This window comes from Gopherus evgoodei, chromosome 3, assembly GCF_007399415.2.
Source record: "Gopherus evgoodei ecotype Sinaloan lineage chromosome 3, rGopEvg1_v1.p, whole genome shotgun sequence".
Lineage (NCBI taxonomy): Eukaryota > Metazoa > Chordata > Testudines > Testudinidae > Gopherus > Gopherus evgoodei.
The window spans coordinates 190,710,342-190,737,526 of NC_044324.1; the positions used below are offsets into that span (position 1 = coordinate 190,710,342).

At 40.9% G+C, this 27,185-nt stretch overlaps 1 protein-coding gene across 2 annotated transcripts in view; it reads left to right on the forward strand.

Annotated features, from left to right (window-relative positions):
• The window catches only part of MSH2 (mutS homolog 2), a 123,787-nt gene that overhangs the window by 41,395 nt on the left and 55,207 nt on the right, over positions 1–27,185 (forward strand). For both annotated transcript variants that reach the window (XM_030557718.1, XM_030557717.1), the window contains exon 7: positions 21,377–21,576. In XM_030557718.1, coding sequence (XP_030413578.1) covers positions 21,377–21,576 — 200 coding nt within the window. The remainder of the gene's footprint in view (positions 1–21,376; positions 21,577–27,185) is intronic.

Here is a 27,185-nt window from a genome sequence, read left to right on the forward strand (position 1 = left end):
AATACATCCGAGGGATTAATATTAGGGAGGGAGAGGAATTATTTAAGCTTAGTACCAATGTAGATAAAAGAACGAATGGGTATAAACTGGACACTAGGAAGTTTAGACTTGAAATTAGACACAGGTTTCTAACCATTAGAAGAGTGAAGTTCTGGAACAGCCTTCCAAGGGAAGTAGCAGGGGCAAAAGACATATCTGGCTTTAAGACTAAGCTTGATAAGTTTATGGAAGGGGTGGTATGATGGGAGTGCCTAAGTTTGGCAATTGATCTTTGATTATCGGCAGGTAAGTATGTCCAGTGGTCGGTGATGGGATATTGGATGGGATGGGGTTGGATGGGATGGGTTCCGAGTTACTGCAGAGAATTCTTTTTTGAGTGCTGGCTGGTGAATCTTGCCCACATGCTCAGGGTTTAGCTGATCGCCATATTTGAGGTCGGGAAGGAATTTTCCTCTGGGGCAGATTGGCAGAGGCCCTGGAGGTTTTTCGCCTTCCCCTGCAGTGTGGGGCATGGGTCACTTGCTGGTGGATTCTCTGCAGCTTGAGGTCTTCAAACCACAATTTGAAGACTTCAATAACTCAGACATAGGTTAGGGGTTTGGTATAGAAGTGGATGGGTAGGGTTCTGTGGCCTGCTTTGTGCAGGGGGTCGGACTAGATGATCACATTGGTCCCTTCTGATCCTAGAATCTATGAATCTATGTGTTCGTTCTCTGTGCTGGTTTTTCAGTTTGTAGAGTGATTAATTAGCAAAGTAAAACAGCCAAGATGTTTTATAAGAGGTGCAGCTGCAGTGAGTCCATGTAATAGTTTGTGATATTTGCTGACAGCTCAGCAGAAATGCAGTGTTCTGAGGTACGTTATGTTTGAGGGAACTAGCTTATGGCAAAATCATGCCAGTATAAAGAATAACCCTCATTCAGTCTGCCATACTTATTATTGACATGAGATCCTGAAAGTATTAACCTCTTAATTGCAATGGTGTAAAAAAACCTTAAATCCACTGGAATGGGTTACTTAGGGAGACGGTGGAATCTCCATCCTTAGAGGTTTTTAAAGCCCGGCTTGACAAAGCCTTGGCTGGGATGATTTAGTTCAGGGGTTCTCAAACTGGGGGGGTCAGGACTCCTCAGGGGGTCATGAGTCTATTACAAGGGGGGTCATGAACCATCAGCCTCCAACCCAAACCCTGCTTTGCCTTCAGCATTTATATTGGTGTTAAATATATAAAAAAGTATTTTTAATGTATGGGGGGGGCACACTCAGAGGCTTGCTATGTGAAAGGGGTCACCAGTACATAAGTCTGAGAATCCCTAATTTAGTTGGTGTAGGTCCTGCTTTGAGCAGGGGGTTGGACTAGATGACCTCCTGAGGTCTCTTCCAACCCTAATATTATGATTCTATGTTGGACAAGTAAATTATAAAAAGTTGGTTACCACAGTCTGACCTCAAGCATAGGGTTGCCAGCCTTCCAGGACTATCCTGGAATCTCCAGGAATGAAAGATTAATCTTTTAAAGATTGTCATGTGATGAAATCTCCAGGAATACGTCCAGCCAAAACTGGCAAGGATCACTATTAAAATCAAGAGAAGGAAATTGTGCTCAGTTTAGATGTATCCCTCTGCCATGTACATTGGCCAAACTGGACAGTCTCTATGAAACGAATAAAAGGACACAAATCGGACATCAGGAATGATAACATACAAAAGCCAGTAGGAGAACACTTCATTCTCCCTGGACATTCTATAACAGATTTAAAAGTAGCCATACTTGAACAGAAAAACTTCAAAAACAGACTTAAAAGAGAAACTGCATTACTAAAATTAATTTGCAAATTTAACTTTAAGATATACTGGGATTAGAAAAGGTTCAGAGAAGGGCAACTAAAATGATTAGGGGTTTGGAATGGGTTCCATATGAGGAGAGATTAAAGTGGCGAGGACGTTTCAGCTTGGAAAAGAGGAGATTAAAGGGGGATATGATAGAGGTATATAAAATCATGAGTGGCGTGGAGAAAGTGAATAAAGAAAAATTATTTACTTGTTCCCATAATATGAGAACTAAGGGCCACCAAATGAAATTAATGGGCCGCAGAGTTAAAACAAATAAAAGGAAGTTCTTCAGACAGCTCACAGTCAACCTGTAGAACTCCTTGCCTGAGGAGGTTGTGAAGGCTAGGACTATAACAGGCTTTAAAAGAGAACTAGATAAATTCATGAAGGCTAAGTCCATTAATGAGTATTAGCCAGGATGAGTAAGGAATGGTGTCCCTCGCCTCTGTTTGTCAGAGGGTGGAAATGGATGGCAGGAGAGAGATCACTTATGTTCTTAACACCATTAATTTGGGCTTGAGTAGGGACTAGGAGAGGCTGGCTCACTACAAAAGGAACTTTCCGTCTCCTGGCATTGACACTCCTCCAATTATTGGGAGTGGACTACATCCACCCTGATTTAATTGGCCCTGTCATCACTGGTAAGGTAACTCCCTTCTCTTCATGGGTCAGTATAATAATGCCTGCATCTGTAATTTTCACTCCATGCATTTGAAGAAGTGGATCTTTTACCCATGAAATCTTATGCCCAAATAAAACTGTTAGTCTTTAAGGTGCCACCGAACTCCTTGTTGTTTTTGTGGATACAGACTAACGCAGCCATCCCCTCATATATAGCAGCAGTGTTTTATTTAAACTTCTACCTGGTGTGTTGGGAACCCAAACACAGCAGCACTGAATAAAACACAGAAATTAAGATTTTGTTTTAGAAACTGAGTGTTTGGTTGTAACGTTTTGTTGTTATGGTTTATGAAACATAAGCGCAAGTGAACTTAAAACTAAAACAGCACTCAAGCCAAGATTTCTTATATTAAGGTATATATATTTTTCCTGATGTGGCATTTCTTAAAGCTCTGTGATGGCAATCACCAGATTGGTGGGGGCCTTAAATGGTAAAATTATGAAGAATCTGCTTTTGGGTATAGGATCTAGCATATAATTTAAGCATTAACATGGGTGAGAAACTGCTTCATTGCTTTCCAACAAAAATATAAAATCCTCAAGTTACCACAGTGCAGTTATTCTGCTAAAGTTGGGAAGGTGCATTAGCTAAGGCTGCATAAATACTTGAGGACTCAGGATCCATTTCCGAGACGTTGCCAGTTTCTGCAAACCCATATGTTGGCAAGTAGTCCACTGACTTAAATATTTGGTTTCACTGGGACGTCTCCTGTGAGTAAGGGTTTGCAGGCTCCATCCCTTAGATTATACGTGTTGGACTAGCCCCTCTGTCTATTTTGGGAAATCAAAAATTGTATTGTTTTTCATAAAATTATCCTCAGATGCCTTCTACAACTTGTATTGATTTTAATCCTTTGTATAGTCTGCAGGCTCTGTGGAGCAGGGACTGTTTCATTTGTTCATATGGCACTTGGCACAATGGGGCCCCTGTCCTCATTTGAGGCCTTTAGGCATTAGTATAACATAAAAATGTTTTTTTAGTGTTGTACTAATGATATGTGAATTTTGGTCCCTTATTAGCTCTTCCTTTTCATTTCTCAAGATCTGAGAAGATAGTAATATGAGTAAAATTCACAACTACCAACAAAAGTTCAAAGTTGAGACTGGTACAGAAGAATGCTTTCGTAGTGACGTGGGTACCGTCTCTTCTTGTCCCCCCCCCCCCGCCCAAAATAAAAAAAAAAATAACCCAACAACTCAGTAGAGGGAGTTGCTTAGGCTGGAGTGGTTGTAGCAAAACTGGCTGACATCAACGATTTCTGCTTTAAAGAGCTGGTCTACACTTGAAAATTGTTTCGGATTAAGGTTGTATGTGACTTTAAACCAGTTAGGTATTCCAGAATAACTTCATGTGTAGACACTCTTACTCTGGAACGAATGTCCCCATGGTGCTTTTCTTTATAGGATACCCTCGTGAATAAGGGTTGCAGCTTTTTGGCAATAGATCCTTACTTTAACTTGTATTTGAATATGGTATTCTACTATGACGTGTAGACTTTATCATCATTATTGCAAAGCTGTGACTATTTCTTTCCCATCTCTCTGTCTCCCCCCTTCCATTCTTTTGATTGCTTTCAGATCATTACTGTGTATAAGTAACTAAATAGTCTATTCTATTTAAATAATTACACGGGAATCCCCCATCCTCACCCCACCCCCCGGTACTGTGGTATCTGAGCACCTCATAGTCTCTGTTGTATTTATCCTCACTATGCCCATGTGAGGTAGAGAGGTATAGTTATCACTATTTTACAAATGGAAATGGAGGCACAGAGAGATTGGGACTTACCCAAAGTCACATAGGAAGCCTGTGGTGAATCAGGGAATTTGAACCTAGGTCTCACATGAGCCAGGCTAGTGTCCTAACCACTTGATCTCTAGTATCATGCCCAGGATAGGTTGATCTAAATCAAAGCAATTAAAATAACTGATTTTAATCATAAAATCAATCAGCAGGCAAGAAATCTTGATTTAAATTAATTTTTAATTTTTTTCTTAAAAGTTCATTCTCATTGGTTGGTAATCATAGAATATTAGGGTTGGACGGGATCTCAGGCGGTCATCTAGTCCAAACCCTGCTCAGAGCAAGACCAATCCCCAGACACATTTTTGCCCCAGATCCCTAAATGGCCTCCTCAAGGATTGAACTCCCAACCTTGGGTTTAGTAGGCGAATGCTCAAACCACTGAGCTAACCATTCATAGATTCATAGACTTTAAGACTGGAAGGGACCTCAAGAGGTCATAGAGTCCAGTCCCCTGCCCTCATGGCAGGACCAAATACTGTCTAGACCATCCCTGATAGACATTTATCTAACCTACTCTTAAATATCTCCAGAGATGGAGATTCCACAACCTCCCTAGGCAATTTATTTCACTGTTTAACCACCCTGACAGTTAGGAACTTTTTCCTAATGTCCAACCTAAATCTCCCTTGCTGTAGTTTAAGCCCATTGCTTCTTGTTCTATCATCAGAGGCTAAGGTGAACAAGTTTTTCTCCCTCCTCCTGATGACACCCTTTTAGATACCTGAAAACTGCTATCATGTCCCCTCTCAGTCTTCTCTTTTCCAAACTAAATAAACCCAGTTCTTTCAGCCTTCCTTCATAGGTCATGTTCTCAAGACCTTTAATCATTCTTGTTGCTCTTCTCTGGACCCTCTCCCATTTCTCCACATCTTTCTTGAAATGCAGTGCCCAGAACTGGACACACTACTCCAGTTGAGGCCTAACCAGCGCAGAGTAGAGCAGAAGAATGACTTCTCGTGTCTTGTTTACAACACACCTGTTAATGCATCCCAGAATCACATTTGCTTTTTTTGCAACAGTATCACACTGTTGACTCATATTAAGCTTGTGGTCCACTATGACCCCTAGATCTTTCTGCCATACTCCTTCCTAGATAGTCTCTTCCCATTCTGTATGTGTGAAACTGATTGTTCCTTCCTAAGTGGAGCACTTTGCATTTGTTTTTATTGAACTTCATCCTGTTTACCTCAGACCATTTCTCCAATTTGTCCAGATCATTTTGAATTTTGACCCTGTCCTCCAAAGCAGTTGCAATCCCTCCCAGTTTGGTATCGTCTGCAGACTTAATAAGCATACTTTCTATGCCAACATCTAAGTCGTTGATAAAGATATTGAACAGAGCCGGTCCCAAAACAGACCCCTGCAGAACCCCACTTGTTATACCTTTCCAGCAGGATTGGGAGCCATTAATAACTACTCTCTGAGTACAGTTATCCAGCCAGTTATGCACCCACCTTATAGTAGCCCTATCTAAATTGTATTTGCATAGTTTTTCGATAAGAATATCGTGCGAGACCGTATCAAATGCCTTACTAAAGTCTAGGTATACCACATCCACTGCTTCTCACTTATCCACAAGGCTCGTTATCCTATCAAAGAAAGCTGTCAGATTGGTTTGACATGATTTGTTCTTTACAAATCCATGCTGGCTATTCACCTTCCAAGTGTTTGCAGGTGATTTTTTTAATTACTTGCTCCATTATCTTCCCTGGCACAGAAGTTAAACTAACTGGTCTGTAGTTTCCTTGGTTGTTTTTATTTCCCTTTTTATAGATGGGCACTATATTTGCCCTTTTCCAGTCTTCTGGAATCTCTCCTGTCTCCCATGACTTTCCAAAGATAATAGCTAGAGGCTCAGATACCTCCTCTATTAACTCCTTGAGTATTCTAGGATGCATTTCATCAGGCCTTGATGACTTGCAGGCATCTAACTTTTCTAAGTGATTTTTAACTTGCTCTTTTTTTATTTTATCTTCTAAACCTACCCCCTTCCCATAAGCATTCACTATGTTAGACATTCCTTCAGACTTCTCAGTGAAGACCGAAACAAAGAAGTCATTAAGCATCTCTACCGTTTCCAAGTTTCCTGTTACTGTTTCTCCCATTAAAACATGTTGACGTGTAACTAAACATAGCCTTTATACAAAATTGGGTACTTTTTGCTAACCATAACAATTACTATGTCTATGCATGTTTAAGCGATTATATAGCTTTACATACATTTTATTCAGATTCCTTAACTTTTTTTTACTTATTGTGTTTAGAAAATGGTCAGTATTGTATTTCTTATTTACTAGCTGATTAATGTGGTTTGTGCCAAGCTCTGTTTGGATGGAAACAGCTTTTTAATTTGTAAAATGTTGTAGATAGATAAATTGATCAAAATATGTGGTGTATTTAAAAGTTAGTGATTTACTAAACAAAGGCAGTATTATCTGTAGTTAGTTAATTGAAATGATTGTTTCTGGTCACCATGTTGTTCAAGATTTTAGAGCTAGGAGAGCTCTAATACCTAATTGTTCATAACCTTGTTTTTCCTCATCCAGTTTTTCTGCTTTTTCAACTCCTATTGCCTTCTTAGCTTTGAATGAACTAATCATTAAGCTAGTTGGATACATTACAATGAAGAAAATATTCCCTCTACACCGGTAGAAGAGGCTACTACTATCCAAAGCTAGCACTTCAAAAAACTCGAGCTCTATATGCTTGGCCAATGCTTTCAAACAGTTCAGTGCTTTGACTTTCTTCAGAACTTAGTAGCAAACACATATTGCTTATTTTTGATGTGTTAAAATTGTTTTAATAGATTATAATAATTTTAGGTCTTAACATAGGTTGCCATAATTTCAAATAAAATTTTTAAATAGGCTTATTTTTTTTAAAGCATGTTAAAGTAAAGTCTGATTTAAATTTAAAAAATCTGATGCGATTTCTTTTTTTAAATCACCAGTTTTTATCTACATGATCAAGCCTATTAATGAACGTTGGGCATTTTTTTACCAGACGCTTCCACACTTGCAGCTTTACATTCAAGCAAAAAACCCCTCAGAATCCATTACTCAGATATAGCTTTATTTCTGTAGGCAGTCTTTTTAACCTTGTGATTTTGTAATTCGGTTTGCATACGTATCAGTATTGCTGAATGCTTTCCTGTTAACTTAGAAAATCTTATATCAAACTATAAGAGCTTAGAAATTGTGTTGAAAGGTACGAACAGGTATGCCTGTTATGTCAGCATAGAGTCTGATACCATCAAAAGTGTAACTAAACAAGGCCCATTGGCATAGCAACAGAGGAAGCAATCTGTGTGTGTAGGGAGAAGCTTACAGACTTCATCTCAGTAGAGACAAGCCATAGAAAGACATGGAAATAAGCATACTGAATTAATCATGTCTTTTCATGGTGTTCTGTGTTTAAATTACTCATAATTTTGTAGTGGTACATCACAGTTGTGGTGTGTAGGAACAGGGGTGAAATGGTAGCAGTTGAGTTCTGCCAAAAAAGTGGAGCTGTAGATTTCTAAAGGAAATCAGTAAGATTAGTACCTATTCAAAATAGAAAAAAATAGTTTGGACTAGTGAGAGGAAAAGATTGTGAAAGAATGGTGCTGAAAGCCCTTTCTAAATTCAGAGAGAATGACTTCAGTTTTCCTTAATGGACTAACGTGACTTGAAGACTGTATTTAAAAAAAAAAAAAAGAAAACATTCTTAATTCTATCATTTTACTAAAGGCAAATAAACGATGAGCTAGGTACCGATGCAGGACATTAATTCTCTGTTTAGTACCCTTTCCTGTTAAATCAAAATTGTTTCCCTAATTCTGTGGTGAGAAGCATGCTTTCACCTGCCCTCCCACTCTGAGGCCTGGTCTACACTACAAAGTTACGTCAATGCAAGGTCAACCTAATTATGTCAGCATCTGTACCACAATGTTTCTCCCACTAATGTAAGTCTCCTGCTGTATCGACTTACCACCACCTCCATGAGAGGCTTAACTCTTAAGTCAACATAGTTAGATCGCCGCAGTGGTTGTGAAGACAAGTCGATGCAAGCAGTGCAGTAAGTGGCCTCCATAAGGCGTCCCACAATGCCCCATTGTGACCACTCTGTTCACCATTTTGAGCTCCGCTGCCCAGTGGCAGAAACAAGCCCCATCCCTTATAATGGCCTACACATTTTTTAAATTCCATGTACTATTTGTTCGGCATGGAGAGCTCACCTAGCAACTGCTGAGCATGCCAGCTACAAGCTCCAAACATGAACCTGCCTGGAGTGTACAGGAGGTGGTGGATCTTCTGGGTCTGTGGAGAGGGAAGAGGCTGTGCAGGCACACTTCATATCTAGCCGTAGAAATGTGGACATCTACAAGCAGATTGGTTGGGGCATGAGGGAGAAGGGTTACAGGAGAGACCCACAGCAGTGCAGCATGAAACCAAGGCACTGCAGCAGGCATACCAGAAGACCAGGGAGGCAGGCAGTCACTCTGGTATGGTACCGCAGACATGCTGCTGTTAAAAGGAGTAACGTGCTATCCTCTGCGGTGACCCCACCACCACTCCCAAGAACTCTGCAGATACATCGAAGGAGTCAGAATCGTGGGCCACCACAGTCAAACCTGAGGACACAAATGCGGAACAGGCGACCAGGGGGATCCATTGTCATGGCAAGCCAGGAGCTGTTTTTAACCCTGAAGCAGTCCAGCTAGTTACAACACTTCAGCATGGGCGAGCATGATGCTGGGGACTGAACCTCTGGTAAGTACGTGGTTTTGCATTGATATTGCGGAGACACATCTTCTCATTTACTAGTTTTTATTTATTACAAGAGGTGGTGAAATAGCCACTCTACCTCTGCTGGGTATCTGCTTCTCATTGCCTGGCTCAGTTAGGCAGAGGTGGCCCTGTGAGATGTTTTGTTTGAGCACCATGATGTCTCGTGAATCCTCCAGAGAGATCTTAAGGAGACTTTCCTGGAGGTACTCAACAATCCGTTGCCAAAGGTTCTGGGAAGCCTTATTTCTGCCACATTTTCCCATGTCACTCTGCAGTTAATTCAGCAGGCATCATTGCAGTGCACAGGCTAGCAGCATACAGACCTGGTCTCTAACTGGACATGTGCAGCAGCTGTTCCCTTTCTGCCTCCATTACCCTTAGGAGTGAGATCACTTAAAGTTACAGCTGCCTGTGGAGAATTGTGCCAGTAAATCAGTTCAGTTGCCTGATCCTCGAACACTAGTGCTCGTGTGGCTGTTCCCCCTCGCCCCCAGCTGGTGCCAGTTTACCCCCTCCTCCCATGGGCCATACTCACCATGGCTGGGATAGGCAACACAGTCTGTGAATACCTGGTTGAAGTGAAAGTGTAGTCCTTTAAACTTGCATGGATTAGGGAATGATTTCAATATTGCAATTGTCTTCCATATACCTTGACTGTGCACTCACAATGGCACCTCTGTGCATTGTCTCTTTTGCAGCTGCAAAAGTGGCCTTCCCCTCTCCTTCCACAGCAGCAGTCTGTGAGCCAGATAAGAAAGAAGCGAATTCGAGATGACAAGTCTCTGGAGCAGCGGACACTGAGCAGAGGTTGTGGAGGATCACTCTCTTGGACAGAGACATTGAGGACAGAAGAAACACTCAGGAGAAGTAGTGTGATGTGCAGCAGTAGATGATAGTGCTTCTGAAGAACAGACAGACATGCTGAGAAGTCTGGTTGACCTTCAGGCACAACACGTTCAAGCTCACCTCCCTCTATAGCCCGTCAAACTGCATTCCAGCACCATCTTATTCCCCCTTCCCCCCCCACACACACATTCCACGTTGTGTCGGGGGCTGGTACCCTATCCCAACCACTCCACCCTGGGAGAGAGTACAGGCAATCACAGCCACACATACACTGATCTGTGATAGGCAAGGTGTGTATGTGTTTGTAAAAGAAAAATGAACTTGGAAGGGGAAAGAACATTCAGTCCCCTGTATTTGTAAAGTTTTTCTGTTGTACCTATGTGTTTGCATATATTTGTACTAAAAGTCCATTTATGGAAATTGAATTCATCTTTATTCAAAACACAGGGAGAAAGGGGGTGTGTGTGATGTTCTGAGTCAATAGCAATAGGTGCATTTGCAGGGTTATATTACTACCCTCACAGCAAGTTTCAGACCAACGTGCTAAAAACACATTGGCAGGCACAACATAGAAAATCAACTGTGGCTTATTATTAAAAGCCTCCCTGAGCCATATAGCTCACCTTTGAGCTCTTCTTGTAGCCCTGGTATCTGGCTGCTCAAAATTGGCAGCCAGCCAATCCACCTCCTCCCTCCATGCCAGCGGAAATTTCTCCCCCTTTGCTTCACAGATATTATGATGTGCACAGCAGGTAGCCATAACTATGGGGATATATCTATAATATATATATTTTGCTGAGATCTAACTTGGTGAATAGACTGCACCAGTGCCTTTTCAAATGGACAAAGGCACATTCAACAGTCATTCTGCACCCGCTGAGCCTGATGTTGAAGTGTTCCTTGCTGCTCTCGGGGTGTCTAGCTTCATGAACCATGGGAGTAAGGGGTAGGCTGGGTCTCCCAGGATCATTAATGGCATTTCAACATTTCCAACGGTGACTTTTGTGGTTCAGAAAGTCAGTCCCTGCTTGTAGCTTTCTGTTCCAAACTGGAACAGGTTCAGAGACGCGCTACAAGGATGATCCGAGGCATGGAAAAACTGCCTTACGAAAGGAGACTCAAAGAGCTTGGCTTGTTTAGCCTGGCCAAAAGAAGGCTGCGGGGGGATATGCTTGCCCTATATAAATATATCAGGGGGATTAACGTTAGGGAGGGAGAGGAATTATTTAAGTTTAGTACTAATGTAGGCACGAGGACGAATGGGTATAAACTGGATATTAGGAAGTTTAGACTTGAAATTAGACGAAGGTTTCTAACCATTAGGGGGGTGAAGTTCTGGAACAGCCTTCCGAGGGAAGTTGTGGGGGCAAAAGACTTTCCTGGCTTTAAGACAAAGCTTGATAAGTATATGGAGGGGATGTTATGATAGGATTGTTAATTTGGGCAATTGATTTTGGATTACCACCATATAGGTCTGCTCAATGGTCTGCGGGGAGATGTTGGATGGCATGGGAACTGAGTTACTGCAGAGAATTCCTTCTTGGGTGCTGGCTGGTGACTCTTGCCCACATGCTCAGGGTTTAGCTGATCGCCATATTTGGGGTCGGGAAGGAATTTTCCTCCAGGGCGGATTGGCAGGGGCCCTGGAGGTTTTTCGCCTTCCCCTGCAGCGTGGGGCACGGGTCGCTTGCTGGTGGTTTCTCTGCAGCTTGAGGTCTTCAAATCAATTTTGAAGATTTCAATAACTCGATCCCGGGATAGGGGTTGTTATAAAATTGGATGGGTGGGGTTCTGTGGCCTGCCTTGTGCAGGAGGTCAGACTAGATGATCAGATTGGTCCCTTCTGACCTATGAGTCTATGAGTCTATGAACATGTTCTTAAAGATGTGTGTGTCATGCATCTTCCTGCACCATCCTGCGTTTGTCTGGAAAATGTCCCCAGTGATCCACCAGTGCTTTCAACACCATAGAAAAGTAGCCCTTTCTGTTGATGTACGCTGTGACTAGATGGTCTGGTGCCAAGATAGGGATATGCATGCCCTCTATCACCCTACCACGGTTGGGAACCCCATTGCAACAGAACTATCCACTATGACTTGAACGTTGCCCAGAGTCACAGACCTCCTTAGCAAAAGGCAATTAGTGACTCTGCATACTTGGGTCACAGCAACCCCCATGGTGGATTTCCCAATGCCAAATTGATTATCAACTGATTGATAAGTCTGGCGTCACGAGCTTCCACAGAGCAATCACCACTCGCTTCTCCACCATCAGGGCAGCTCTCGTTTTGGTGCCACTGCGCTTGATGGCTGGGGCAAGTTCTGCACACAGCTCCAGGAAAATGGCCTTGCACATCTGAAAGTTGTGCAGCCACTGCTCCTTATTCTAAACATGCTTCACAATGTGATCCCACCAGTCAGTGCTTGTTTCTCAGGATCAGAACCAGTACTCCACCGTGTTCAGCTGCTCTGCAATTGCCAACTCAGAATTGTTTCTTTCCATGGCTTCCAGCAAGGCTACTTGAAAGGAATTGTCATATTCTGCAAAGCAGCTCTGGAAATGCTGCAGGATCAGACAGGTGCATTGTGTTCTTAGTGATCACTACCGTAGTGTAGAGCTGTGCAGGATCCATGCCTAGAAATGGCGGATGCATGGGTTTGGTTGGCTTTTGAAAATAGGCGTGAAATATTATGGAATGTAGATAAACTTAAGGAAGGGGAAAAGCTGCATCATGGGTCATTCATGCCATGTTCCAAGTCACCCCTGCATGAATTTTCTGCCCCCCATGAAGCATTGCAAACACTTCCCAAAACATCCAGACGCTGCTAATGAGAACGCACACCGCCGACACAAGGAGTGAAGTGTGGACATGCACAACCAACTGAATTACTGCGTCAGCTGTATGCTAACATAACTTAAGTTGACTTAATTTTGTAGTGTAGGCATACCTTACTGGGAGACAATATGTCCTACTTTCCACTTTCCCATTGTGCCTGAACACTGTTTTCTCATCTGGATCAGAATAATGTCCATCCCCTTGAACAGTCTATCCTAAAATGTAAATCTTTATTGAAATCCAGAAATCTTCACTTAAAGATGTTGGCTGTGGAACCTTTGTGTGGGGACAATGCTGCTTTTTCAGGCTCGCAGATTAAGGCAATCCAAGACCCTAGACATATCTGCCCCATGCCATGGCCCTGCCCCCATTGGGAATAACAGTGGCAGAATTTCCCTTCCCTGCTTTTCCAAGAGGCTGGGGCAGCAGCATGGGGAATCCCTTCTTCCGCCTGAGACTAGTAGTAGGGGATCAAGGTCTACTAGAGACAAAGATAAGACCTAATGTAGATGGCAGATCTGTCTACTATGGGATCCTTACACCTTGCTCTTCAGTATCTGTACCAGATGCTACCGGACAGGATATTGGACTACATGGACCTTTGGTCTGATCCATAGGGGTGTCCTGTGTTTCAAATAGTAATGCAGGTAGGAGAAAAGTCATGTAGCATTGCGTAGTGGTTTATAACATGGGCATGTTTACGCTTGTGACACTAGGATAAAAAAATCACCAAATTAGTTTTCAGTTTTGACTTAAGCAGGTATTTTTTACCTCTTGTAAAAGGACAGATAAGTGTATCTATCTCATACCCTAACTTGTGTCCTTAATGGTGGCTTTTATGAAGAAAAGTTCAGCATTAAGCTAAAGCTGACAGCTTCCAAATTAATGCATGTGAAAATGTGTGTTTTTGAGTTCTGTCTGCTCAAACTTTGTCATTATAGTAAGTCAGGTTAATTCTTAGAGTAGGGACATAGATTTAACAGAGACCTTAATGGCTCCCAGTCTACTTCTCCCAATCTCTGGGACCCTGGGAGGCAGTGACCATGAGATGGTTGACTTCAGGATCCTGACAAAAGGAAGAAAGGAGAGTTAGCAAAATACGGACCCTGGACTTCAGAAAAGCAGACTTTTACTCCCTCAGGGAACTGCTGGGCATGATCCCCTGGGACAAATAACATGAAGGGGAAAGGAGTCATAGACTATAAGGGTTGGAAGGGACCTCGGGAGATCATCTACTCCAACCCCCTGCTCAAAGCAGGACCGATCTCCAGACAGACTTTTGCCCCAGATCCCTAAATGGCCCCCTCAAGGATTGAATTCACAACCCTGGGTTTAGCAGGCCAATGCTCAAACCACTGAGCTATCCCTACCCCCAGTCCAGGACAGCTGGCTGTATTTTAAGAATCCTTATTGAGGTTGCAGGAACAAACCATCCCGATATGTAGAAAGAATAGTAAATATGACAGATGACCAGCTTGGCTTAACAGTGAAATCCTTGCTGGTCTTAAAACACAAAAAAGCAGCTTACAAGAAGGGGAAGATTGACCAGGAAGGAGTATAAAAATGTTGCTCAGGCATGCAGGAGTGAAATCAGGAAGGCCAAATCACAACTGGAGTTGCCAATAGCAAGGGATGTTAAGAGTAACAAGAAGGGTTTCAACAGGTATGTTATCAATAAGAGTAACATCAGGGAAAGTGTGATCCCCTTAATGAATGGGAGAGGCAACCTAGTGACAGAGGATGATGTACTCAATGCTTTTTTTTGCCTCTGTCTTCACAAACAAGGTCAGCTCCCAGACTACTGCACTGGGCAGCACAGCATGGGGAGAAGGTGACCAGCCCTCTGTGGAGAAAGAAGTGGTTCAGGACTATTTAGAAAAGCTGGACGAGCACAAGTCCGTGGAGCCGGATGTGCTGCATCTGAGGGTGCTGAAGGAGTTGGTAGATGTGATTGCAGAGCCATTGGCCATTATCTTTTTGAAAACTCATTGCGATCGGGGGAGGTCCTGGATGACTGGAAAAAGGCGAATGTAGTGCCCATCTTTAAAAAAGGAAAGGAGGATGATCTGAGGAACTACAGGCCAGTCAGCCTCACCTCAGTCCCTGGAAAAATCATGGAACAGGTCCTCAAGGAATTAATTGTGAAGCACTTAGAGGAGAGGAAAGTAATCAGGAACAGTCAGCATGGATTCACCAAGGGCAAGTCATGTCTGACTAACTTAATTGCCTTCTATGATGAGATAACTGGCTCTGTGGATGAGGGAAAAGCAGTGAACATGTTATTCCTTTACTTTAGCAAGACTTTTGATACGGTCTCCCACCGTATTCTTGTCAGCAATTAAAGTAGTATGGGCAGGATGAATGGACTATAAGGTCGATAGACAGCTGGCTAGATCATAGGGCTCAATGGCTCGTGATCAATGGCTCCATGTCTAGTTGGCAGCTGGTATCAAGCGGAGTGCCCCAAGGACTGCTACTGGGGCCAGTTTTGTTCAATATCTTCATTCATCATCTAGAGGATAGTGTGGACTGCACCCTCAGCAAGTTTGCAGATGACACTAAACTGGGAGTAGTGGTAGATACACTGGAGGGTAGGGATAGGATACAGAGGGACCTTGACAAATTAGAGGATTGGGCCAAAAGAAATCTGTTGAGGTTCAACAAGGACAAGTGCAGAGGCCTATACTTAGGATGGAAGAATCCCATGCACTGCTACAGACTAGGGACCAAGTGGCTAGGCATCAGTTCTTCAGAAAAGGACCTAGGGGTTACAGTGAAGGAGAAGTTGGATATGAGTCAACAGTGTGTCCTTGTTGCCAAGAAGGCTAATAGCATTTTGGGCTGTATAAGTAGGAGCATTGCCAGCAGATCGAGGGATGTGATCATTCCCCTCTATTTGGCATTGGTAAGGCCTCATCTGGAGTACTGTGTCCAGTTTTGGGCCCCCAACTACAAGAAGGATATGGAAAAATTGGAATGAGTCCAGCGGAGGGCAACGAAAATGATTAGGGGTCTGGAGCACATGACTTATGAGGAGAGGCTAAGGGAACTGGGATTATTTAGTCTGCAAAAGAGAAGCATGAGGGGGGATTTGATAGCTGCTTTCAACTACCTGAACGAGGGTTCCAAAGAGGATGGATCTAGGCTGTTCTCAATGGTAGCAGATGACAGAACAAGGAGTAATGGTCTCAAGTTGCAGTGGGGGCAGTTTAGGTTGGATATTAAGAAAAACTTTTTCACTAGGAGGTGGTGAAGCACTGGAATAGGTTACCTAGGGAGGTGGAGGAATCTCCTTCCTTAGAGGTTTTTAAGATCAGGCTTGACAAAGCCGTGGGTGGGATGATTTAGTTGGGGATTGGTCCTGCTTTGGGCAGGGGGTTAGACTAGATGACCTCCTGAGATCCCTTCCAACCCTGATATTCTACGACAGGTATCGGCAACCTTCGGCCCTGGTCTGCCAGGATAAGTTCCCTAGTGGGCTGGGTCAGTGTATTTACGTGCCGTGTCCACAGGTTTGGCCGACTGCGGCTCCCACTAGCCATGGTTTGCCATTCCAGGCCAATGGGGGCTGTGAGAAGCCATGGCCAGCACGTCCTTCGGCCTGCGCCGCTTCACGCAGCCCCCATTAGCCTGGAACAGTGAACCACAGCCAGTGGGAACCGCGATCGGCCTAACCTGCGGACGCAGCATGTAAACAAACCAGGCCGCCCCGCCAGGAGGCTTACCCTGGCGGGCCACGTGCCAAAGGTTGCAAGTCCCTGTTATATGGTCTTTGGCTATGTGCTTAAGTTTTTAATAACCTGGTTTGGGGAGGGGAGGGGAGGGGAGGGGAGGAAGATTAACATATCATTAACTCATTTGTTTTTCAATAAAAATTATGTACCAACTTCCCCTGACACACCCCTTTCCAGGATATCGAAGAGCGTGCCCTCATTTATAGTCTAGTGGCCTAAATTTATGAAGAGTAATAGTTGAGTCAAGAAATAGAAATGAAGGTTAAGATACATTCCTCAAAGTGGCTCATTGATTTTGTTCAATAGGTTCAATATAACACTTTGACTTTATAGGAACAATCTTCATACAGCATAAAAATGTCTTCATTGAAATCTTCAAATATAAAAACTAGGGCTGTCAAACGATAAAAAATTAATCACAATTAATCGTGATTTAAAAAGTTAATCGCAATTAATTGCACAATTAATCACGCTGTTAAACTATGATAGAATACCATTTATTTAAATATTTTTGGATGTTTGCTACATTTTCAATTATGTTGATTTCAATTACAATACAGAATACAAAGTGTACAGTGCTCACTTTGTATTTATTTTTTATTACAAATTTGCACAGTGAAAAAACAAAATAAATTGTAATTTTCAGTTCACCTAATACAAATAGTGTATCATGGTAATTTTCAGTTCACCTAATACAAATAGTGTATCATGGAAGTTGAACTGACAAATGTAGAAGTATGTGCAAAAAGCCCTGCATTCAATATAACAACGTAAAACTTTAGAGCCTACAAGTCCAATCAGTCCTCCTTCTTGTTCAGCCAATCACTCAGACAAACAAGTTTGTTTACATTTGCAGGACATAATGCTGGCTGCTTCTTGTTTACAGTGTCACCTGAAAGTGAGAACAGGCATTCTCATGACACTGTTGTAGCTGGCATCATGAGCTATTTACATGCCAAATGTGCTAAAGATTCATATGTCCCTTCATGCTTCAACCACCATACCAGAGGATAAGAATCCATGCTGATGACGGGTTCTGCTCAATAACAGTACAAAGCAGTGCAAACCGATACATGTTCATTTTCATCATCTGAGTCAGATGCCACCAGCAGAAAGCTGATTTTCTTTTTTGGTGATTTGGGTTCTGTAGTTTCTGCATCAGAGTGTTGCTCTTTTAAGACTTCTGAAAGCATGCTCAATGCCACATCCCTCTCAGATCTTGGAAAGCATTTCAGATTCTTCGGTCTTGGGTCCAGTGCTGTAGCTATCTTTAGAAATTTCACATTGGTATCTTCTTTGCATTTTGTCAAATTTGCAGTGAAAGTGTTCTTAAAACTAACGTGCTGGGTCATCATCCGAGACTGCTATAACATGAAATATATGGCAGATGCGGGTAAAACAGAGCAGGACATTACAGTTCTTCCCCCCAAGGAGCTCAGTCACAAATTTAATTAACGCATTTTTTTTTTGACGAGCGTCTTCAGCATGGAAGCATGTCCTCTGGAGTTGTGGCCCAAGCATGTGAGACATATGAATCTGTAGCTCATCTGGCACATAAATATCTTGTGACACCAGCTACAATAGTGCCATGTGAATGCCTCTTCTCGCTTTCAGGTGACATTGTAATTAAGAAGTGGGCAGGAATATCTCCCATAAATGTAAACAAACATGTTTCTCTTAGCAACTGGTTGAACAGGAAGTAGGACTGAGTGGAGTTATAGGCTCTAAAGTTTGACATTTTGTTTTTGAGTGCAGTTCCGTAACAAAAAAATCCTATATTTGTAAATTGCACTTTCATGATAGAGATTGCACTACAGTACTTGTATAAGGTGACTTGAGAAATACTATTTATTTTGTTTACTATTTTTACAGTGAAAATATTCGTAATATAAAGTGAGCACTACAACGCAGATTAAAGAGTGTATAATTGAAATTGTTATATTTGAAAATGTGGAAAAACATCCAAAAATATTTAATAAATTTCAGTTAGTATTCTATTGTTTAATAGTGTGATTAATCACAATTACTTTTTTTGAGTCAATCACATGCGTTAACTGTGATTAATTGACAGCCCTAATAAAAACGTATATTCCCTAGATCTTGGATTTCCCAGCAGATCTTCCTCTAGAAGCTAAGCTTTATTTAAGAAAGTGACATTTCTAATACTGCTAGCTGCACAGATACCTAATAATATGAAATTCAAACCATTACAGTATGTTGCAAGCCTGCAAAGCAATAGCAGTAATGCAGTGAAAGTTCTGTTCCTTCCTCCTCCCCCATGCCTCTTAAAGAAATATTAATGGTGCAGCCTAGTCACTGTCCACTTACATGATGATATGATTTAACAAGAAGCTAGGACAGCTGCGTTATGTTTCAATATCGGGTCCTTATAAGTAGGTCAACTCTGTCCTCCTACATAATATAAATAAAATAAAATGTTATATAGCTCAGGCATGTTAGAACAAAGAATTATACCTAACAGATTATTGATGTGACCGATGAATAGTTCAGTGTACAGGGAGGAAAAATAGGTTTTTTTCATTGCAAATGCAAGAATATACAAAATATGTAAAGATGCCAATGGAGTGACAAATACTATAGTAAAAACTATTCTCAAAAGAAACTCATAGATACTATATTACCTTGTGTAGGGGAAAAATATAACCCAGTACTCCATCACCTGTCATAAGATGGCAGAACCTCTGTTGGGCTTTACAGCACATTAAGAATATTTTACATATTTTTACAAAATTTCAGAAATGGGAAAAAAAAAGGAGGAGCTGCTTTTTGGAATTTCATTTTCTTGTTCCCAGATATTGTGCTGATACAAGAGGATGGAAACTGCTTGCTGTTACCTTGCTGGTTTTCTAACGGTCTTGTATGAGTACATTTTAATTGGTCACACTTTAAATGAAGACTAGTGTGACAATAACAAACTTGTCAGTGGGCATGCTGACTTTACAGAGTTGAAGTGTCAGTCAGACTAATTCTCTATATGTGAATGCATTTAATTAATTATGAAATTAAATCTTGGAAGGAACAGCACTTTTGTAGATTAAGGTTTAGTAAAAGCTTTGAAATACGGATAGTAATTTGGGAAAGTAAATAATGTTGGTTGAGTAATTAAAATACAAAGGTGAAGTTAGTAATTATCTTCCAGTTGCTATACGTCTTAATTGAACTGAAAAGGATTTTCCAAAAAGGGGATTGTGTTCTTGTTTTGCTGCTTTGTTTTGTAAAGAAGGCTTAAGTTTTGTTTTGTGTTCAAAGTGGCTTTTTTCCTGCTTATTAGAAATGTTAGGAATGGCAAATCTTGTCTTCCCTAATTTAGCTGGAGGACTTCTTTTGTGTTTTGTGGGAGTAAGAGTTGATCTCAGGTGTCTTGTGAGGTTTCTCACCTTTATCGCAGCAGGTGAATCGTAGGATTGGAAGGGACCATGAGAGTTCATCTAATCTAGTCCCTTTCACTCATGGCAGGCCTAAGTATTATCTAGACCATCCCTGATAGGTATTTGTCTAACCTGCTCTTAAAAATATCCAATGATGGAGATTCCACAATCTCCATGGGCAATTTATTTTAGTTCTTAACCACCCTGACAGTTAGGAAGTTTTTCCTGATGTCCAACCTAAACTGCCCTTGCTGCAATTTAAGCCCATTCCTGATTGTCAGAGGTTAATGAGAACAATTTTTCTCCCTCCTCCTTGTAAAAAACCTTTTATGTAGTTTGGACTAAAAAAAAAACCTCACTTGCTTAGCCTGGTCTATACTACCGTGTTTGGTCGAATTTAGCCACGGTAGGTCAATTTAAAAATGAATGTGTCCGCACAACCAACTCTGTTCCATCGACCTAACGGGCTCTTAAAATTGACTTCTGTACTTGGCGAGGGGAGTAGCACTAAAATTGACTTTGCTGGGTCAAATTTGGGGTAGTGAGGATGAAAATTGACGGTATTGACCTCCAGGAGCTATCCCAGAGTGCTCCATTGTGACCGCTCTGGACAGTGCTTTGAATTCTGATGCACTAGTCAGGTACACAGGAAAAGCTCCAGGAACTTTTGAATTTCATTTCTTGTTTGGTCAATGTGGCAAACTCAGCATCACAGGTGACCATTCAGTCCCCCCAGAATCGTAGAGCGTAGAATGTTTCTACTCTTCCCCCTATCATCTCTGCTCCTGAGGTTATTGCAGATTAGAAGGCGAAAAAACGCACTTGCCTTGACATGTTTTCTGAGCTCATGCAGTCCTCTCGCATTGATAGGGCACAGCTTAATGCATGGAGACATTCAGTGGCAGAGGCCAGGAAAGGACATGATGAAGCGTCTGTTGGAGCTGCTCTTCTAATCGCCCTGATGTCTGGCGCAAAACCATTGTCTGCAGTTGCTTTCACAGAGGGAGAGGCGACTGACGAAATGTACCCCAAACCACTCGCAACAATGTTTTTTGTCCTGTCAGGCATTGGGAGCTTAACCCACAATTCCAATGGGCAGCAAACACTGCAGGAGCTGTGGGATAGCTACCCACAGTGCACCACTCCGTAAGTTGATGCTAGGCATGGTAGTGAGGATGCATTCCACTGACTTAATGCTCTTAGTGTGGACATACGCTATCGACTGTAAAATCGATTTCTAAAAATCGACTTCTATGAAAATCAATCTAATTTTGTAGTGTAGACTTAGCCTTGTTTTATGTAATGTCATAATTTCTCTAGTTCTTCTACCACCAAAAGTGTATTGGTATTGGGTGCAACTAAACTAAAAGGGCCTTCTGCACTTCCATTTTTGCAGTTCAGTAAAGCTTTCCATTATGATCTACCAATAACAAAGTTTTGCCTAATTGCAATAATTCTTCTTTTGATCTTTTACGTAGGTTAAATTTGGTTGAGGCCTTTGTGGTAGACACAGAGCTACGGCAGTGCCTTCAAGAAGAGCTTCTACGTCGTTTTCCAGATCTCAACCGGCTAGCCAAGAAATTTCAAAGACAAGTAGCAACCCTGCAGGACTGTTACCGAATGTATCAAGCTATTAACCAACTGCCTAATGTTGTACAGGCACTGGAAAAACATGAAGGTAACATGCCTCCTGCCCCTCTATTTTAAATGTTTTATGTCTTGTGACATATTGATATTGGCAAGAAGTAGAGAATGGATTTCAAAAGATGACTATGGTAGCCTGTTTTGATGAAGGGAGTAAAACTGAAAGGGAACTTGAAGTGTGTTGTTCTAGAACATCAGAGTTACTTTTCAGATGAATTTAGCAAGTGAATAGAAAATAAAATGTCTCAAATCATGTAGTATCCCTTTTGGAAAAACACTTAACTGATAGGTAGCCAAGATGGAAAGTTCAATCCTGTCTGCTAGGGAGAAATATCCCATGAACCAGTCTGTCTTTAGAATTCTCTCTCGAAATATAAAAATAAATAAAAGAATGTATCATATATACTCGTTCATAAGCCGAATATTTTTGGTAAAAAAGTGAAACATCTGCACCAAAATGTGATGATTTTAAACTCTATGGAATTATTGAATTGAATATCTAATACATTGTCATTTTGTTTACCTGATGCGTCCACAGGCATGGAGCCCCTCAGCTCCCTGTGGCTGCGGTTCGCCTTTCCCAGTCAATGGGAGCTGCGGGACGTAGCCCACACATTTGCAGAAGGACAATAGGGTTGATGTCTGCTATCTATCTAATCACATTTTTGCTCTTAATAGACATGTTATCTCTGGGACACAAATCCAGTTTGAGAACTGCAAAACTAAGCATATCTGATGGTATCTTATAGACTGAGCTCTGAGTCCCATTGCGTAGATAGAAAGATTAACCTAAATAATCTATACAGAAGCCCGTGGAACCCCATAAGATTGGGGTCTCTGATCCATGAACTATTGGAACTTATTTACAAAACTTTTCTTAAACATTACATGAATATGTTGTCTCATGCTATAGAATTAGAATTTATAATCCCTATTCCATGATGAGATATCTTTCAGCTATAATGTATCTTTTAGATAGGTTTTTCCTCAAAATGCATTTTATCAAAAAAATCCGATGTAAATTTTAAAAAAATTGATTTTTTAAAAAAATCATTGGTTTTTATCCACCCTGTTTGAAACTATCACTGTACTTAATTTATTGTTGACTTTTTTTGAAGGAAATATGTTAATTGTAGAATGCAGTAACTCTTTAATAATCTGAGTTTAAATAAAAAAATAAGCTTCCCAGAAATTGAAAATTTTAGTGGAATAACTGGGCCACACTTTTTTTTTTTTTTTTTTTTTGCTTTCTGTTAAAAATTAGTGAGGTAGGCAGTCTGATTTTTATTAGAATGGAATTTTGTATTACTTCAGCCAGAAAATGTGGCTGCTATAGGGCATAATGAATAAGAGAAAAATGAAATTGGGTATTTCTATCTGATTTTACCTGAAGATGTTCAGTACTCATAAACAAAAATTGGTTTCTCTTTCTTGATAAATTGTAGTACTGTGTGAAAAGGGAAGGCGAATACCATAAAATAAGGTATATTGTCACAATTATGTGGAAAACGGGCTTCCAGATATGAGCCTAGCATGCAGTGTAAAATGTAATCCATTGTAAACCTCTGTATGACGTAGAAAATCCATATTGCTACTACAAATTAAACTTTTATTATATAGGCCACCATATTAAGTATCTGCCTGATCATACTGAAAGCAGATATTTTTTCCTTTAGGAAAGTAAATATATTTACATAGCCAAAAAGGTAGGTTTTGGCTCAGAATCTCACCAAAAATGTCCTTGTTACAGAACAAGGCTTTACAAAATGGTGGTAAAGTCCTTGTAATATGTATATTTATGCATATAGAGGTGAAAGAGGTGTTTTGTTTTTCAGAAATGCTGAACACCACGTAATTTTATCCTCCAAATTACTTAAAATCTGTAGTCTGGAAAAAGGAGAAATAGTAGGCCAAATCTTAATTGCCTCTATTGATGCCAGTTAAGGGATGTGGCCCCAACTATTTTAATCTCATGGGTTTCTTACCATGCCTTATGGGACACCATGACTAAGACAAGTAAAATACTCAATATTATTAATTGAGTATTTTTTAATAAAGAAAAGAATAAAATCAAAACACAAGCAAGTGATAAACAGTGGTTCCAGAAGAGTTACAGTCTCTCCTGTATGTCTCTCTGTAGAGAACTTTCAACAGAGATTACATCTTTGAGTGGGTCTGCCCTGGTGAGGACATCCTTCTCTAGGTAAATTAAGACCACCGTATATTCCAGAAATCAGTTGTGAGTCCTATCTTAATTTATCTTAAACAGCTGAGAGAAAGCAGGTCTATCCTAGGAGTTCCTTTCATTAGCTTGAATATCTCATTTAATAAAATAAGCAACCAAAAAGAGCATCTGAGCTATTATTCTCCAAGTAATATGTGTATGAAAGTAACTGCTCTTACCAAATTCTAGGAGATACTTAAACGAGTTTGTAATGACATAACATTACCATAATGATTTGCGGTTAGTGCAATTCTGTTATGATGGTGTAATTCAGTCTTGATCTGATTATTTTCCTATCCGTTTGTTTGTTGAGATCGGAAGAGCTTTTAACTCATTGCGAGATGGAATGTCAAAATGTTTTCTGGTAAGTTTGAGAATCTGACACATTTCAGGACTTCGTTTCCTGATTAATGGTTCTTGGAAAGTATATCAGCCATACCATTAAGCTGACATCAGTGACTACTTTTCCCTGGAAGATGTAAAGCCGGGTGTCGGCAAAAAAACTTCAGGACCAGACTTCAAAGAGAAACTGCTGAGCTTCAGTTCATCTGCAAATTTGACACCATCAGCTCAGGATTAAACAAAGACTGTGAATGGCTTGCCAACTACAAAACCAGTTTCTCCTCCCTTGGTTTTCACACCTCAACTGCTAGAACAGGGCCTCATCCTCCCTGATTGAACTAACCTCGTTATCTCTAGTTTGCTTGCATATATATACCTGCCCCTGGAAATTTCCACTACATGCATCTGACGAGTATTCACCCACGAAAGCTCATGCTCCAAAATGTCTGTTAGTCTATAAGGTGCCACAGGATTCTTTGCTGCTTTTAGTGTTCACTGTGTCTTAAGCCTTGTATCACCATGCCGTAGATTTAAGTAACAAAACTAGAATGAAAATGAATTTTCATTTAAACTAATTTTAAAAGTATCTGTTTTGATATCATAAATATGCAAAAGAAATCCAGTATTTTCTTAATTTTAAATTTGACTTTGTGAATTTATGTATTTTACCTTTAGACTTTTGAAAAACATGCTCATCTAAATTCATTATTTCAGTTGCATCATTAAACTTTCTTCTTTCTTTTAAAGAAAGTGAATTTTTACTTCTACTTAAATTAATTATGATAATTTGTCAAGTATTCAGGTATCTGAGATTATGGCACTGTATGTGCCCCTGCTCTGTTAATCAGTGCATGAAAAATTGATGAGTCCACTTTCAGGGAAGAGAAATTATTTGACTCTCTTTATCTAATCCCTGCCACCTCCTTATTGCATCCTATTTTTTCCAAATTTAGTTCAGGTTTGTCTTCCAAGTTTTCTCTTTAAAAATAAATAAATAAAATAAATCACAATTCATGTTCCGTCAGTTCTTGGGAATGAGAAATGGAATTGCCTCCATATTAGTCATACTGTGGATGGACTGGAATGTGTGACTTTGCAATATCCCATAAATCCACGATTTCAAACTCCCCACCTAAAATAGTAGCACACTTCATACTTCCAATGTATGGTGCATATATCTTTTCTCTGTGCTGCTGTGCTCCCTTGCATTGTTCTTCAAAGTTGTTTTGCAGAGACTAGTTAGATTTAAAATGACTGTCTTCCATTTCTGCAACCTCTGCAATCTGCTGGTGAAAGGATTTAATCTTTTACTCAGGAATAGATATAAAATCAATTTTTTTTAATCAAAAGCCAAGCAAAAATAAGTCCAGAAGAGAAAAGGAGAACAAAAAAACCCAGCTTTCTCTCTGCCAGTTATGAAACTCGCTAAGATTGAAAGCAGAATAGCTTAATCTCTGAGCCCATTCTATTCTTGGCCTGCCAGTGAGAGTTGTGTTACTGATGGTACTTGATGTAGTCATCTGCGCACTGAGATGGACAACTTATTTTGCTTAGCCCATTAAATAGCCTTCAGATGGAAATGACAGGTCACAATGCACTTGAGATAGAATGGAATTTATGATTTAGGATTGAAAGGCTCTATAATGCTGATAGTGATCTCCTGAACTGTCTAGTCCCCTAGCTGGTGCATTTTTTAGCCTTTGCTGGCCTGGGCAAAGGGACTGTCTTTTTATTTAATTAAAAAAAAAAAAAAGTTGAATGAAGTATAAGAAGCAAATATTTACTACTGCTTCAAAGACTTGTGCATTATTAAATAACAATTTGTGGAAAAGGTTAGGATGACTTTCTAGCAGTTTGAATCCTAGACAATTTAAAATTTTGACATTTTAAGCAGAATACTGACGGTGAAGGTCTGCAGAGCTCATTAAGTTAACAGAAAATGGTGAGAACTTTGATGTCCACCTTCCTGATTCAGCATGTGCTTTGTGATGCTAAAGTCAAGCAGTCTTTTGGGGCCTGAGAATATTTTTGGAATAGTAACTTTTAAGAAAAGTTCCCTTGCAGGTTGAGGAGCCTGACTATCGTAGCTTTCCCTTTACAAGTCTTGCACTACCGAGCACTGGAGATGAATGGAGGCAGAACAAACAGGGATTGGAGGACACCAAGACACTGCCTACTATCTTGGTTCATGCTACTATTATGGGCAGAAGTAGGTGCAGAGAATATGCTGCCGCTTTTCCTTATTGGATGTGAGCTGCTGCTTGCTGTTCTGCACCGAGCGCCAGGTTAGGGGAGGGAGGGGAATTAAAAGGGAAACTTCAGTTTACCACTCCCACAGGTAAGTCCTGAAGATAATTTCTGTAGACAATTTCCAGGGAGGTCTCCAAGTCATGGATCAAATACAATCCAGTACACAAAATCAGTAAATCCTTAGGTGCACTCCATTATGCTAAAAGCTGTTCAACACCTAATGGGATCTGGAGTGTACAAACCAGAAGAGAGACACTGAGGAAGTGTTTAAGTTTCTTCCCCTCAGTATGGTTCCAAGGAAATCCAGGAGATGGAAGAGTGGTGTTGGGTTTTATGGAAATGAAATAATTTACTTCTTCAGATACCTGAGGACATGCCTAAGAAACTGGGGGAGGATCCAGATTCTCGGATTGAGAGGGCGTCAAAACAGAGCCAGTAACCCACCCTTTTCAAATAGAGGGTGTCCCAGTCAAGTTTCAGATGTTGGCAACTGCAGTACTATTATAGGGGTGGGATGATTGTGATAAACATATCCTAGACCTAGACCATTTAGGGCAGTAGTCAGTTACTTCTCAGTGGTTCATATTGGTGAGGTGAGGCATGAGTGTGAAAGTGATATGGAGGGGAAGAGACTAGGGTTTCTTTGAATAGGTTGATAAGGAAATGGGAAGTTCTGGTAATAGCCAGTACATACACCTCTACCCTGGTGTAATGCGGGTTCTCATATAACACGGTAAAGCTCTGACACGCTGCTTTGAGCAGTGTCTTGAGGGTGCCGAACCAGGCCGGGGCTGAGGGGTTTGATAAGGGGCAGAGGGTCTCAGGGG